Below are 13318 nucleotides of genomic sequence, written 5' to 3'. Positions count from 1 at the left end.
CTGGAGCGGCAGAGAACCACCCCGTAACCTGGGGGATCTGCTTGGCCATCGCCTAAACCGGCCTCCTCGGGGCACCAGTTCCTCTCGGCCCTCGCTTACTGGGATCACTGGGAGGCTGGGGCTGCTGAGTCCTTACGCAGAGTCTGGGTCCCTTGGGGCCCGTGTTTCGTTGGGACAGGCGAGGGGGGGGGGATTTGCAGGTGGCTGGGGCACGAGGAACGGGTGTGGACTGTGTGTGGAAACGTCCTGGCTGTTCACAAGGCTGGAGTAAAGAGCACGAAGGGAAATATCCCAAATAAAGCACAAAATAACAACAACTGCCTGATGCGTGCAGGGCTCGGTCACGCCTCCAGCTGCAGGTTGTGCTTGAGCCTCGTTAAGGCTGTTCCCCCGCCAGCTCCGGGCGGCTGTCCGTGCGGGCAGAGGCGGCACCGGCTCCGGGGGAGGTATGAGCACAAGCGTCACGGGCACCTCCGGGCCGCGCCGGCTCCTCGGGGGATCTCACCGTGCACGGGTGGCCGTTCCCCTTCCGCGCCGTTTCCCAGCTGACATATGGTGACAGGCGCTCCGCAGAACGCCTGCGCCGGGGAGGCCTCTCCCCACGGAGCCCGGGCGGCGTGGGCGCGGCAGGAGCCCGCTCCGGTGCCCGCGAGGCGGGGATGGGCGGCGGGGGGGGGCCCGGCCCCGGGGGACGCGGCTGGCTGCGTCCCGCCCGCCCGGCAGGGGGCGCCAGCCCGCCCCGGCGGCGCCGCGGTGCACGCTGGGAGCTGTAGGCACGGGCAGGGGAGCGCCGCGGTGCACGCCGGGAGCTGTAGGCGCGGGCAGGGGGGGCGCCGCGGTGCACGCCGGGACCTGTAGGCGCGGGGGGGGTGGCGCGGTGCATGCCGGTCGCGGCCGGCGCCCGCTGCCTCATACGGCTACCGCGCCGGAGGGGGCGTGGCGACGGCTCGGCGCGATCGTCACTTCCGGCGGTGGTGCACGTCATTTCCCGGCGGGATGGTGGGGAAGCGGGGGCGGGCGGCGCGGCGGGAGGGGATGGCGGCGCGGGGCGGCCTCTGCGAGGAGACGGTGAACGGCTGGGTGCTGCAGTTCTACTTCCACCAGGCCATGGCGGCCTACCGCTCCGGGCGGAACCGCGACTTCCGCCAGCTCCGCGACGTCATGCAGGGTGGGCCGCGCAGGCCGGGCCTGGGGCGTCTCGGCGACGGCCGGGCTGAGAGGGAGCGTCGGGCCGGCCGTGAGGGGGGGCGGGGGCGGGCCGGGGACAGTCCGTGGGGGACTGGCGGGGGGGCGGGAGGGTCTGGGCCGCGAGGGGGGAGCGGGGCTGGGGCTGGGCTGGGCGGTACCGGTGTAACCTCTCCCTTGTCCCGCAGCGCTGCTTGTTCGGCCCCTGGAGAAGGAGCCTGTGGTGGCCCAGATGCTGCGCATAATGCAGCTCCTGTCACGGATCGAGGAAGGCGAGAACCTCGGTGGGTCCCCAGCCCTCCCAGCAAGGCCCCCGGGACCCCCCAGTCGTGGCTCGCAGCCCGCTCCCCCGGCCGGAGCATGCCGTGTTCTGTGGCTGTGTCCCTGCAGCTCCCGGGAGCTGTGTTTCTGCACAGAGCAGAGCGCTGGGCCGAAGCTGTTAAGCTGTAGGAGCTTTCCCCTGATGGTGAGGGGGCAGAGAGCGTGGCTGTTCATGTCTGCGTCACGCTGCCATAGCCAAGAGTGGTGTGCTCACACCCGGGCTCCAGGGCTGTCCTGCTGTCCGAACCCTTGTGGCTTCTGAAATGCTCCCCCTGGACTGGTTAGTTGTACTCAGGTGCTTCTGTAGCTTTCCATGCTCGGGAGGGGGGTTCCTTCACATCTTCATCCTCAGTAGCTCTCAGATTTGCACTCAAACTGAGGAAGCAGAGTAACGAGCTCTGTGTAGGTCGTCGCTGTGAGCGCCTCGCAAACCAGCAGCTGTGAATTCTTGTAGATTGCACCTTCGATAAAGAGTCGGAGCTCACCCCTCTCGAATCGGCGCTCGGAGTCCTGGAGCTCATTCAGAGGGAGTTCTCTGTGGCTGAGAAGACGATGGAAACTGTTCAGAAGATGGTGAAGGAAGCTGTAAGACCTTTTTCCATAAATACTCTGCTCGTCTTTAGTCTTAGAAGGGTCTTGTGTAAATGACAGTGGGAATTGCCTTGCGTGTAGAATCCCATAGTTAGGACTGACTTGGCCACAAACGTGTATCTTCAGTGTACGTGCTTCTTCATCAGTTAACGTAGAAGTTGTTTCTCTGTGTAAGTTGGTACTCAGCTGTTACCTGCGTGCTGTGCTTGATTATTATACGTGCTTTTCCAAAGCTCATCTAGAGAGTATGGTCAGTCAGTGTCAGCAGAGGAACTAGTATTTGTTTTCTTCTGTAGGCTGTTATTGTCTGCATCAAAAACAGAGAGTTTGATAAAGCATCAAAAATTGTCAAGAGGCACATGGGGAAGGAGCCCAAAGGCCAGGTGAGTCTGCGCCGGGATGAAAAATGGCTGTATGAGGACTGTGAGATCTGTCTTAGCGGGTACTGGGGATGTTTGGGATGGTCTGATTTGTCTTCTGGGGAGGGCAGGGGCACTTGTGACCCGTATCACAGGCGTAAAAGGTTTCCCTGAGAAGCCTCTTGGGGACACCTGAACAAAGAGAAAGGGTAAGTGGGATGAAATGGAGAGTCCTCCCTGAAAGTGGGACCCTCAGTATGGCATGTTTGTAAAGCGTGTTGGTCATTGCTTTGGAGCTCCCTCCGCTGCTGACGTTCCTTCACGTATCTTCGTGGGTCTTCCAGGCATCAACACTCGAGGCCAACTCAAGCTCACACGTAGAGTGTGAGTTCAGAAGAAGGGCTGGTTCCAAACCCAGGAGTCCCTGCTCGTGTTGGCAGTGTAGTGCCTGTTCCTCCAGCCTTATGGCAGTGTAAATTAGTTGCTCCTGGAGAATGTCCAGTGGGAAAGGCCCAGTCCTCACCCATCCTGCGGTTGTTCTTTATACCCTTGTACCTGTTCAGAGCATTCTTGCCTCCTCTCTAGAAAAAGAGGAACGAGTTGCTGGCTGTCATCCGGGAGAAGAATTTCACACATCCAGTGGTCAAAAACTTCTCCTACAAGAACTTCCAGCAGAGCGTGTTTCAGTTCCTGAAGGCCTACGTGGATGATTCGGAGCCACTGCTGCTCACGGTACGTGTCTGCCCTGCTTACCTGGCTTCCCACCCTGCACTTGTGCCCGCCCCAGTGAGGGGCAGCAGGAAAATGGCACGAGGTGCAGATCTGGGGAGAACTGACGCTTACTTTGCCACAAGGTAATGAATTATAGTAATTGGGCTTCTGCGTGCCTTCAGTGCCAGTAATGAGTTAGAGTTTAGGCACCTGATTAACAGTGGGTTAAATCCAAAATACTTCAAATTCAGTCCATTCCTGAAAGGTTTATACAGTTGAACACGTTTTTCAATCCATGTAACAAGTTTTAATTGACAGACGTGAACTCTATACATGGTGCTGATGGGTTGAACTTCAAGTAGCAGCTTAGAATGTCATCAGGAGGGGGTAAAATCGGGTGGTAAGACAAGGATTCGTCGTTGTAACGGTTACATGCTTTTTCTCTGTCCAAGATAATGAAAAAGACTTTGAATTCAAAACGTGCCAGAGAACCGAAATACTCCGCAGTGACTCCTGAGTCTGCAAATGGGCCAAAGGACCAGGCAGCTGCTGCAGAGCCCTCGGGAGGGGCAAAGGGCCCGGCAGGAGCTCCAGAGCCTGCTGAAACAGCGAAAGACCCAGAGGGAGCTCCCAACCCCACAGAAAGGGCAGGCGACCCTGCAGCAGCTCCTGAGCCTATGGAAGGAGCTACTGACCCAGCAGCAACTCCCGAGCCTATGGAAGGAGCTACTGACCCAGCAGCAACTCCTGAACATATATTCGAAGATGCCTTAGAGCCTATGGAAATATCTAAAGAGCCAGCAGCAGCATCTCCAGAACTTCCAGGAGTGTCCTTCAGGGACTCGGAAAGGTGGGCAGAGGAATCTGGCCCTGCGTTGTGGATGAAGTGTGGCAGCACTTCTCTTCTCAGGGGTAGTTTTGCTCTGTCCAGGCAGCTCTTAACTTCCCCGAGTGCCAGCCCGAGCAGGTCTGCCCCAGCACGCCCCAAAGGTGTAAGACTTTGGACTGGATCACAGTAAAAACGTTACGGTGGTTTGGTTTTATTCTGAAGAAATGTGGTACTTTGCTAAAGTGAGGGAGGGCAGTGGCTGCCAGGTTTGCTGTGGCAGAGCAGCATTTGGTGTCCATCTGGTTCAGCCCTTAGTTGAGAACAGCAGAAGGGCACCCAGTGCTGCCTCTAGCAGGGAACGTGGGCATGTTCCCTCGAGACCTGCTTCCCTGGCACACCGCACCGTTCAGGAGGGTGGACTGAAGGGTTGGGAATGCCCTCTGGTAGATTTGATTTGGGTCAATGGTTGAGGGTCACACTGCAGGGGAAAAGCCTGATTTCAGTGAAGTGGAGCCACCTCGGTGCTGTCTTCACAACCTGCTCAGTTCTGTTTGTTTTGTAGGCAGCCCCCTGGAACCGTAACCACATACGGGATTTCTGTTCTGAGAGAAGCTTTCAAGAAGCTGTCGGACTCCCAGGATTCTGATGCGCTCTTCACCAAACTGGATGAAACAGACTTTTCTTTCCCCAAGCAACTGTCTCCTTCTGTATCCCACAGAACCAAGAGACGGAAGGAAGAGGAGAGTCAAGATTCTGAAATATCCCCTAAGGGCAAACGCTTGTTGACCGTAAGCAAACTGGTCATGGAGCAAGACAGACAGTGCAGCAAGTCGAGTGAGAGCCCAGACTCTTCCCAGGAGCCAGTTGTATCGTCTGCTTCCAGACCTGTTCAGAAATTGCATGAGCAGCCTGTCTCTACTAAGAGTGCCAAGTACGAAGCCCATCTCTTGTGGTATATTCTAATCTGCACCCAATCTTTTGACTTGCAGCTGACGTCAGTAGCATGAACAACAGAAACCTTTATCTTTAATTCAGGATGAGTATATTGACTGTCCTTGTCTGCTAGCACGTGTGGAACTGGGCAGAGTAAACGCTCTGTTGTCGTTATGCTTTGCTGTTTGGTTAAGTGAGAGGAGAAAATGATCTGGCTTCCACTGGCAGAGAGTCAGAGGTACTGTGGTTAGTGTGGGTAGGTGGTTCCAGCGTGCGTATCGCAGGTAACATGGGTTTCCCTGCACTTCAGTTAGTGGTGCTGAAGCTGGAAGGAGTTCGTAGGTGCATCTTGTGGAACAGATTAAACTCTCCTTTCCACCTCTTGAGAAATACACACTGACCTTGTGAAGCTCTTTCTTCCTGAAACCTCAGTTGGTTAAGGAACTCCGAGCTGTAGCTTTCTGTTTTTTCAGAGTGAGTTACTGCTTACCTTAAGGCTGAAATGGTTATGATAAGAGGCAGGAGTATGTCAGGGGTTTTTCCATTTTATAAGGATTTCTCACAGAAAACAGCCTAACTAACTTTAGCAGAAGTCTAAAATTAACACTGATAGAAGACTCCTAGCTTAAGAGTCCTGTGAGTATCTCCTGTAGACTGTAACAAGGGTGTAACAAAGCCTCCTGCTTAAACATCTGAGTTGCTCTTCTTTTGCTTAGTGAAGCAGACAGCAATAATGGTGTTTTGGATCCCTAGGAGTGAAACTGGGAGGGCTGAGGAGAGCTTGATGTGTTTGAAAAGACAACTAGAACACAATTTCCCTTAGTTCCTGGCTTAAGGGTGTCAAGAACAGAGGTTTGGTTTCGAAGGGCGGGCAGTGAAGGTCTCGGTGCTCTGTGTAGGTTGGCTGCTCTGGAGTTGGATTGTCTTTCTCTGAAGCACAGGAGAGCGGCTGCAAGTCGAGATGTACTGTGGTGCAGCTGGCATCGATGCAAACAGGGGAGATCTCTCAGATGCCTTGCTGGTGTGTCATGCTCAGGGTTAAACTAACTGTCAGAGATGAAGGGGAACTGTAGTTAATAAATTTCCTACTCTTTCAAGGACTTGTGAGGGGTGACACTTGATCTCTCATGGTTTTTTCCATTAGTACATTGCAGCTGACGTTGCTGTCCCGAGGATACATCTGGAGTTTATTCTGAGGGTGCTGGGGAAGGTTGTGGGGATAGGATGATTTGTGAGCTCCTCCAGAGCAGAGTGCTGTGGCTGACCGCCCTGGGAAGGGGCCGGACACGGCAACTGGGGTGCGATGCCCCAGTCCAACCAACCAAACTGGTTGGTTTCCAGTTCACCTGGAAAGTGATTTGTTGTCTGTGCTGCTTGTGTGGATGTCGTGTCTTGAAGCCTTTTAAGTGTCAGACTCGTGGCAGCAGTGGTGCTGATGACGTCTGCCTGGAAATCTGATCCTGCGTGTCTGCCTGTAGCTGGTTCTTGAATGTTTATGTGCAAGAAAGAGGCACTGAACAGTGCGACTTCGTGTAAGAATGGAGAACAGTTCCTTTCCTGTAGGCATAAACGGCTTCAGTTATATAGGATGCGATAGCTTTGGGTGAACCTTTTGAAGGTTTTTAACACAATTTCATCTCACAAGTTTGTGCTTGAGGATTGGAAGCAGGTGACAGCGTTGAGGACCTGATCTCATAGAGAGGCCTCTGTAGCTCGGTTGACCTCAGTAGTGTTGGTAGTGAAGCAGTAAGAATTAGATGCTGCTTGGGAAGAGAAAAGGCTTCTCCCCTGAGCTGCTGGCAAGTCTGTGCCGTACACGAAGGCCTGGGCATCCAGCTGTGTGTCTGTTTGCTGTACGTGCCTAATTGTGTAGTTCATACCCACTCGCTTGTTTTTGCAAAGGCTGGCTATGAAATATGATATTCCATGTGCATGTGAGTGTATATCACACGCTGCACCTTCAGATGGGGCTCCTAAGGATTCACCCCCCTCAAAGGGGAGTGGAGGAGGTGGCGGCCTGTTTATGTATTGCTTTATGGGTGCATTTCTCCGCACTGCGTGCTCATGATGGGCTTGCCTGCGGTGCTCCGGGTGGCCCAGGAAGGTGGTGGAGTCCCCATCTCTGGAGGGGTTTAAAAAAAGCCTGGCCATGGCACTTAGTGCCCTGGTCTAGTTGCCATGGTGGTGTCAGGGCAGTGGTTGGACTCGATGAGCCCAGAGGGCTCTTCCAACCTGGTTGATTCTGGGATTCTCCCCCTAAAACATTCTCCCTAGCCAGTAGCCAAAGTAAACGCTTACCTGCTTTCAGGTCCTTCCAAGGACGGTGGAACAGCTCCTTTGGCGAAGAAGAAAAAGACTGTTGGAGTGACGAGGATGAGCTCTTCTCAGATGCAGGTAAGAACACAGCCCCTGTTGCAGGTGTTGACTGATGATTGTCCTGGCTTTTGGGCTCATTCATGGGTGTCTCGCTGCCTTCTGTGTGACTGAATTTTGAAACCTGAAATCCTAAAAGCCCAAGAAAATAGGTAGCTGTCCCACTCTGAGATATTTGTTCTTTGTGCCTCTGCCCTGACATGCATGTCACAAACTCCTGTGCAGGTTTCAGACTAATCGTGCTTAGCTTATGGGATGTAAATACTGGAAATACAGCTCCTTCCCCGTTCCCACTTCAGTGCCATGAACTAAAGGTTCAGTTTCCCTTTTCAGCCAGATCAGTTTTCCAGTCCAGTTCCCTTTGCAGCCAGATACGCAGCTTAGCTGGTGAACAGGAGCAGACAATGGCTGGCTGATTCCAGCCTCAACACGCAGCGTAGCCACGTCCTGGATGGACGCCCCTGCTCTTGATGTATCGGCTAGTTTGAAACAAAACAGATCTTATTGGAGAGCTTTCACAGAAAGCAGTTGGGGCTTGAAATGGCAAGGCTGTGCATGCTATAGCTGCAGAAAAAGGAGGGATAAAGGAAGCTGGGTTTACTGCCTGTCACGGGATGCTCTCGTAGGCTGACTGCACGGTTCAGCAGTCTCTCGAGGAGGTCTGTACCTCCTGAGTGATGGTGAAATGTGACCCTCTTGTGTTGTTTTTCAGCATCGATTGGGGCAATGAGCCACAACACTACAGTCTTCGGTTCCAAGAAACAGGTAATGTGAAGCCTTTTAATCCTTTCAGTAAGGCCTGAAATCAGGGCGTGTGTGTGTAGAAGAGCAAACTATCGGGCAGTTTGAGATATGTTGGTGAAAGTGTTCCTTGGTGTGCGTGGTTCAGAGCTCGGTTTGCCGAGTTCCCCGCGTGCTGGAGAGGTTCAGCACCCTGTTTGGGTGAGGGACACGCAGACAGCAGCTGTTACCTGGGAGGAGGTCCCACGTTTGGTGCTACTGGGAACTCTCACCCTTGCTTGCAGGAAGGCAGCTGCTGGCTCTTGCACTGCTGTACACCACGCAGTGCTTTGTTTCTGCAATTTTTTCATGTTTTGCCTCCAGTACAAAAATCTGAACTTGCAGATTATTTTTAACACTCTACTGGCATGCAGTTAGGCAGGGTGTAGGCTGCAAGTACTTTGTATCTCTGATGCTTGCTCTTGCATCAGAAGGGAATTCCTCTTTTGCATGTTGTGCTTTGGGGAGCAGAGCTGCTCCTGAGCTTGTGCTGGAGCTCAGCACTGCTTACTGGTAGCTGTGAGGAGAGCACATCCCCAGTGAAGTGGTTATGGAGCGTTGTGTGTGCTGCTGACAGGAGAGCTCTGCCTTCCCTTCCCCACCTGTGCTAGTGACACGGAGGAAGCTCACACGCCAGGCAGGAGTTCCAGCGCGGTGCTCCTCCTGAGGCTGCGCTCTGTCCTCACACACCACCTACTCTTTTGTAGAAATGGACAATACAAGAGAGCGAGTGGATCAAAGAGGGCGTGAAGAAGTTTGGAGAAGGGAGATGGAAGGCCATTTGCCAGAAGTACCCCTTCCAGAACCGCACGGCAGTGATGGTCAAGGACCGCTGGCGGACCATGAAGAAGCTGGGAATCCTTTAAAATTGGGAGCCACGGGATCTTTGGTGCAAAAACCACCTTATTTTTCTTTTGAAAGATGGACTGGAGCAGTAGGAGGAGGGAGGCTGCTGTGCTCGTCCCTGCTGTGTGCTGGGGCCGGCCTGGTGAGCCTCTCTGGCTCCTGGCACCCAGGACTGCAGCAGGTGGGAACCACATCTGACCAGATCCGAGGAGCCTTGTGTCTGAGTTGTAGCTGCAAGGGTTAGGTCCTCTGCCCGATGGCATGCACTCGGAACTGGCCTGGCTCGGCTCTTCCCTTTCCCTCTGACAACTGCAGCCTCTGTAGAACGAATCCCAGCCTGGTGGGCTGCTGAAATGGTGGTTTCTTCTGCTCAGATGCTGTCAAATGCCAGGATAATCCCCTCAGTGGCTATTTTTATGTGTTTTAATTGTCTAAGCTGTGAATCGCTTGTTTCATCTGTTTGCACTCGGTCCCCTTTGGGGGAGAGAGGCAGCATGTGGTCCCAGAGCTTCTGGGGAGAAGAAGAGATTTAGCCAAGGTGATCTGCTTTGGGGTTCTTTTACATTTCATTCTGCTTTGTAACGGCTAGTCTGTGAGTGGGAATTCCTCCCTCCCAGCTTTAAAAACATTATTTTTTTGTTTCAGTACTTTAAATGTTGGTTGTTCCTGTGTTAAAAGTTCCCATGCTTACTGATTTTGGTCCCGTCTTGCTGGCAGTTCTTCCTGGTAACCTCCTCCTGTGTTCAATGCCTGCAAGCGCGTGCGCTCCGAGGGCGCTGCCCCTTTCCTGCCTTCAGGTGCCAAAGCCGGAGTCCACATCCGAGCAGTCTTCTGGGAAATAAAGTTGCTTTGTTGTTGGATATCAAGAGCTGTAATAAGTGTGAGCTTGCACCTTGCGGGTGGGCGTGTGGCAGTTCGAGGCGCTGGGGCACACGCAGGGCTCCCCCTTCGCCCCCTGGGGCTGGGGGTGGCGTGTGGGCAGTATTTGGGGTGCAGCAGCGACGCCCTGGACGTACGAGGTGCTGTAGGTGTGAAGCAGGAGCTTCTGGACTGATTTCTGTTGAAGGGGGCATGTTCTCAGAGCAGGCTCTCCTGGCCCCGCTCCTGCAGGCTGGGGCTGGGGACAAGGCTGCTGGGAAACACCTGCTTCCCCGCTGGCCTTCGGCAGCAGCTGCTGCCATGAGCTGCCCTCCTCACCTGGCTGCGGCTGTGTGTTTCCCTCCCTGTCTGCTTGTAAAAGCGTTTCCCTGTGGTTGGAGGAGCCCTGGGGGGTAGATGGGAGCCCCCTGCGCTGGGAAGGGCCCGTTCTGGGGCAGGGGGCTTGCTGTGAGGCACAAGCTGGACCAGTAACGGCGTGAGGCCGTGGCTGGTTGTCGTGCCCAGCTGGAAGGAGACGTGTTCATGCTGCGTGAGGCTGAGCCTGTGCTTCCCCTCTCTGCACAGCGAGAGTGTCACAGCCCAAAGGGCCGGTGTGCTGGAGAGCAGCTGCGGGTAACGCTGTCTGCCCTGATCGGTCAGCCTGGGTAGGGCTGTGAGACCTGCTTGGAGTAAAACACTTTTCCTGCTTCATTTGCTTGTTGAGGAGTCAGAGCCTGGCAGAGCGTTGGCCAGCGAGGGGAGCGGGGCTGTCTGGGCGGTGCTGCTGGGGACCGCGGTGCCCCTTGGCAGCAGCCTCTGGGGCAGCTCTGTGCCACCTCCAGCCCTGCACCAAGACGTCCCTGAGAAGCAGCCCGTGCCGTGCTGCTCCTGACACCAGCCCCGGCGCTGCGGGGCGGTTAATGATTACCCGTGTCACCCCGGCTCCCCGCTCCGTCCCTGCCCCGGCGGCGGGCAGCGCTGGAGGCCGGGGGAGCAGGATGCTGCTGCTGGTGCTGCTGACGCTGCTGGGCCCCACCGGCTGCCCCAGGACCGAGCCCCTGAGCGGCTCCAGCCAGGAGCCCCTCTTCCGTGGGGCTGATCGCTACGACTTCGCCGTCGTCATCCCCGCCGGCGCCGTGGAGTGCTTCTGGCAGTTCGCGCACCAGAGCGGCAACTTCTTCTTCAGCTACGAGGTGAGTGTTGGGGATGCGTCCCGGGAATGTTTCTGGATGTGTTTAAGAAAAGCCTGGCCATGGCACTTAGTGCCCTGGTCTAGTTGCCATGGTGGTGTCAGGGCAACGGTTGGACTCGATGATCCCAGAGGGCTCTTCCAACCTGATTGATTCTGGGATTCTGTGGAAAGCTGCTGGTGGGGTCGGGGAATGGCCGCGCTGGCTCAGTCCTGCCAGGCTGCCTCCTCCGAGGGTGCCGCAGGTCCTACAGTGGGCCATTCTCTGTCACCTCAGTCCTGCGACCAGGCTTGTGGGTGGAAGGTGGCCCCGTGGGATGAGGACCAGCTGCTGGCAGCCCCCAGGGTGGAGGCGGTTTGCCCTCAGCTGAGACACAGACTGGCTGTGGTCACAGATGCTTCGTTTCAGGGACCAGCCTTTCTTAGGCATCATCAATCCCATTTATTTTTTAAAATACCTGTTTTAAGCCATGAAGCAGTGCTGAGAACCCCAGAGGCGCTGCGGGGAGCTCTGCCCTGCGCCGGGCCGGCTGCAGGCTGTTCCACTGCCCTCGGCTCTCCTCCGAGACGCAGCTGGCAGGCGCGCCGAAGGTCTCAGCACGGCCCTATCTGCTTTCCCCGTCCCTTTCCCCCAGGGGAACCGCAGCCCGTTATCTCCTGTTTACACTCTGGCTGAAGGAGAGCAGGGGCACGGCCATGCCCGGTGCTGGTGGCTTCCCCCCGGCTCTGCGCTCAGCAGAGCAGCCCCGGGGGAACACAGCACGGCCCCGGGGCTCAGCACAGCTCCATCACCCCACAGCACTGGCAGCACCTGATCCAGGTGGCAGGGAGCCAGGGTGGGCCACGGGGTGGGAGACATGGGGTCTGGGCGAGCACCCGCAGCACTATGCGTGGATGTTGGGAACTGTTTGTTACCCAGGGCTGCGGGTTGCAGGTGGTTTTTCTTTTACATGTAGCTGGCAGCTCGCTGGAGGCTGCTCCTGGCCACGGCCCACAGCAAGGAAGGGGGCAGCTCCCCACGGACCCCAACCCAACCCTCAGGAGAGGCAGGTCCCCGCTGGGTCCCTGCCCCGCGCACAAGGGCTCCTGCGGGCTCCCACGTTTCCTGGGTGCCAAGTCAGGCCCCCAAATGCCCCTCGGGTGTTTCCTGCCTCCAGGTCCAGCGGGCGACAGGGATCGGCAGCAACAGGAACATCCTGGCCACGGCGAGCGACCCCAACGGCTTCCAGCTCGGCGCTTCCCAGCACGTGCGAGGACAGATCAACTTCCTCACCAAGGAGACAGGTCCTGCTGTCCCACTCCCTGCCCTGCCCATCTGGCCAGTGCTTCCCAGCACTGAGCCGTCTGATCATGCCTCCCACCCTGACGGGGAGGATGAGGGCCAAGTGCTGGGGACGGGTCTGCCTGGCAGCAGCTCTTCTACTCAGGGAACAACAATCCCCATTTCTCTCTTCAGGTTTCTACCAGCTGTGCCTGGACAACCAGCAAAACCACTTTGGCCTCATGCAGGTGTATCTCAACTTCGGGGTCTACTATGAAGGCTTCGACGGGGAAAACAAGCAGCCGGAAGAGAGGAAAGAGCTGAACGACACCCTGGAAGCGATCGGGGTGAGTGCCAGGGCGAGCAGGGGCTGCTCCAACGCAGTGGAGACAGCCACGTCCTCCCAGGGGAACCCAGGGGGGTGTTTGCTGTTGGCTGAGCTGCAGCTTCATTTAACACTGAGCCCAGCGGGCAGCTCTGAGTGCGGCTCTGCCACCCTTGGCCCTGGCTCTGCCACCCTTGGCCCTGGCTTTGCCGCTGCCCAGCGCCCACCTCCCCTCAGGTCAGCATCCAGAAGCTGCAGCTCCACATCTTCCACATGTGGCGGTTCTACAACTTCGCCCGCATGCGGAAAGGGGCCGACTCCTTTCTCCTTGAGTCCAACTACAACTACGTCAACTGGTGGTCGATGGCCCAGAGCTGCGTCATCGTCCTCGCCGGCGTCCTGCAGCTCTACTTCTTGAAGCGCCTCTTCGCCGTGCAGCCCTCGGGCAGGCAGACGTGCTAGCCGTGCCCGGAGCCGCAGGCAGGACTCGGTGACACAGCGGGAGGGAAGGGCAGATCCTGCCTGGGGGAGGAAGGAGAGTTCCCCCCGCTCCTGCCCCTGGCTGAAATCACCCCGACAGAAGGATAGCGCGCTGCCATCGCCCGAGCTCTGTGCGCTGGGCCGCTTCGTTACCTCCCTGCCCCTCATTAGTGTCCCAATGTGCCTTTTCTACCAGGCACCCAATAAAGGAAGCCCTGGCGCACGCTCAGGGGTGCGAACGCAGCCTCCTCCCCGCCGTCCGGCCTCAGCCAGCCCG

General features: G+C 56.5%; 2 protein-coding genes across 2 annotated transcripts; both read left to right on the top strand.

Moving 5' to 3' along the window:
• The first annotated feature begins 996 nt into the window (after positions 1-996).
• On the top strand, positions 997-9794 carry TERF2 (telomeric repeat binding factor 2). The gene is made up of 10 exons (XM_068411218.1): positions 997-1168; positions 1374-1469; positions 1961-2091; positions 2394-2480; positions 3042-3188; positions 3620-4017; positions 4559-4927; positions 7238-7323; positions 8015-8067; positions 8790-9794. The coding sequence occupies exons 1-10, from the start codon at positions 997-999 to the stop codon at positions 8946-8948; spliced, it is 1698 nt and encodes a 565-aa protein (XP_068267319.1). The 3' UTR covers positions 8949-9794.
• Positions 9795-10784: 990 nt separating this feature from the next.
• TMED6 (transmembrane p24 trafficking protein 6) lies at positions 10785-13023 on the top strand. The gene is made up of 4 exons (XM_068411220.1): positions 10785-10979; positions 12133-12259; positions 12432-12583; positions 12799-13023. Exons 1-4 carry the CDS (start codon positions 10785-10787, stop codon positions 13021-13023), a joined length of 699 nt encoding a protein of 232 aa, XP_068267321.1.
• Positions 13024-13318: the final 295 nt, after the last annotated feature.

Source organism: Nyctibius grandis, chromosome 12 (assembly GCF_013368605.1).
Source record: "Nyctibius grandis isolate bNycGra1 chromosome 12, bNycGra1.pri, whole genome shotgun sequence".
NCBI classification, from domain to species: Eukaryota; Metazoa; Chordata; class Aves; order Nyctibiiformes; family Nyctibiidae; genus Nyctibius; species Nyctibius grandis.
Note: the sequence above shows the minus strand (reverse complement) of the source record. Positions and strands in the feature narration are given on the sequence as shown.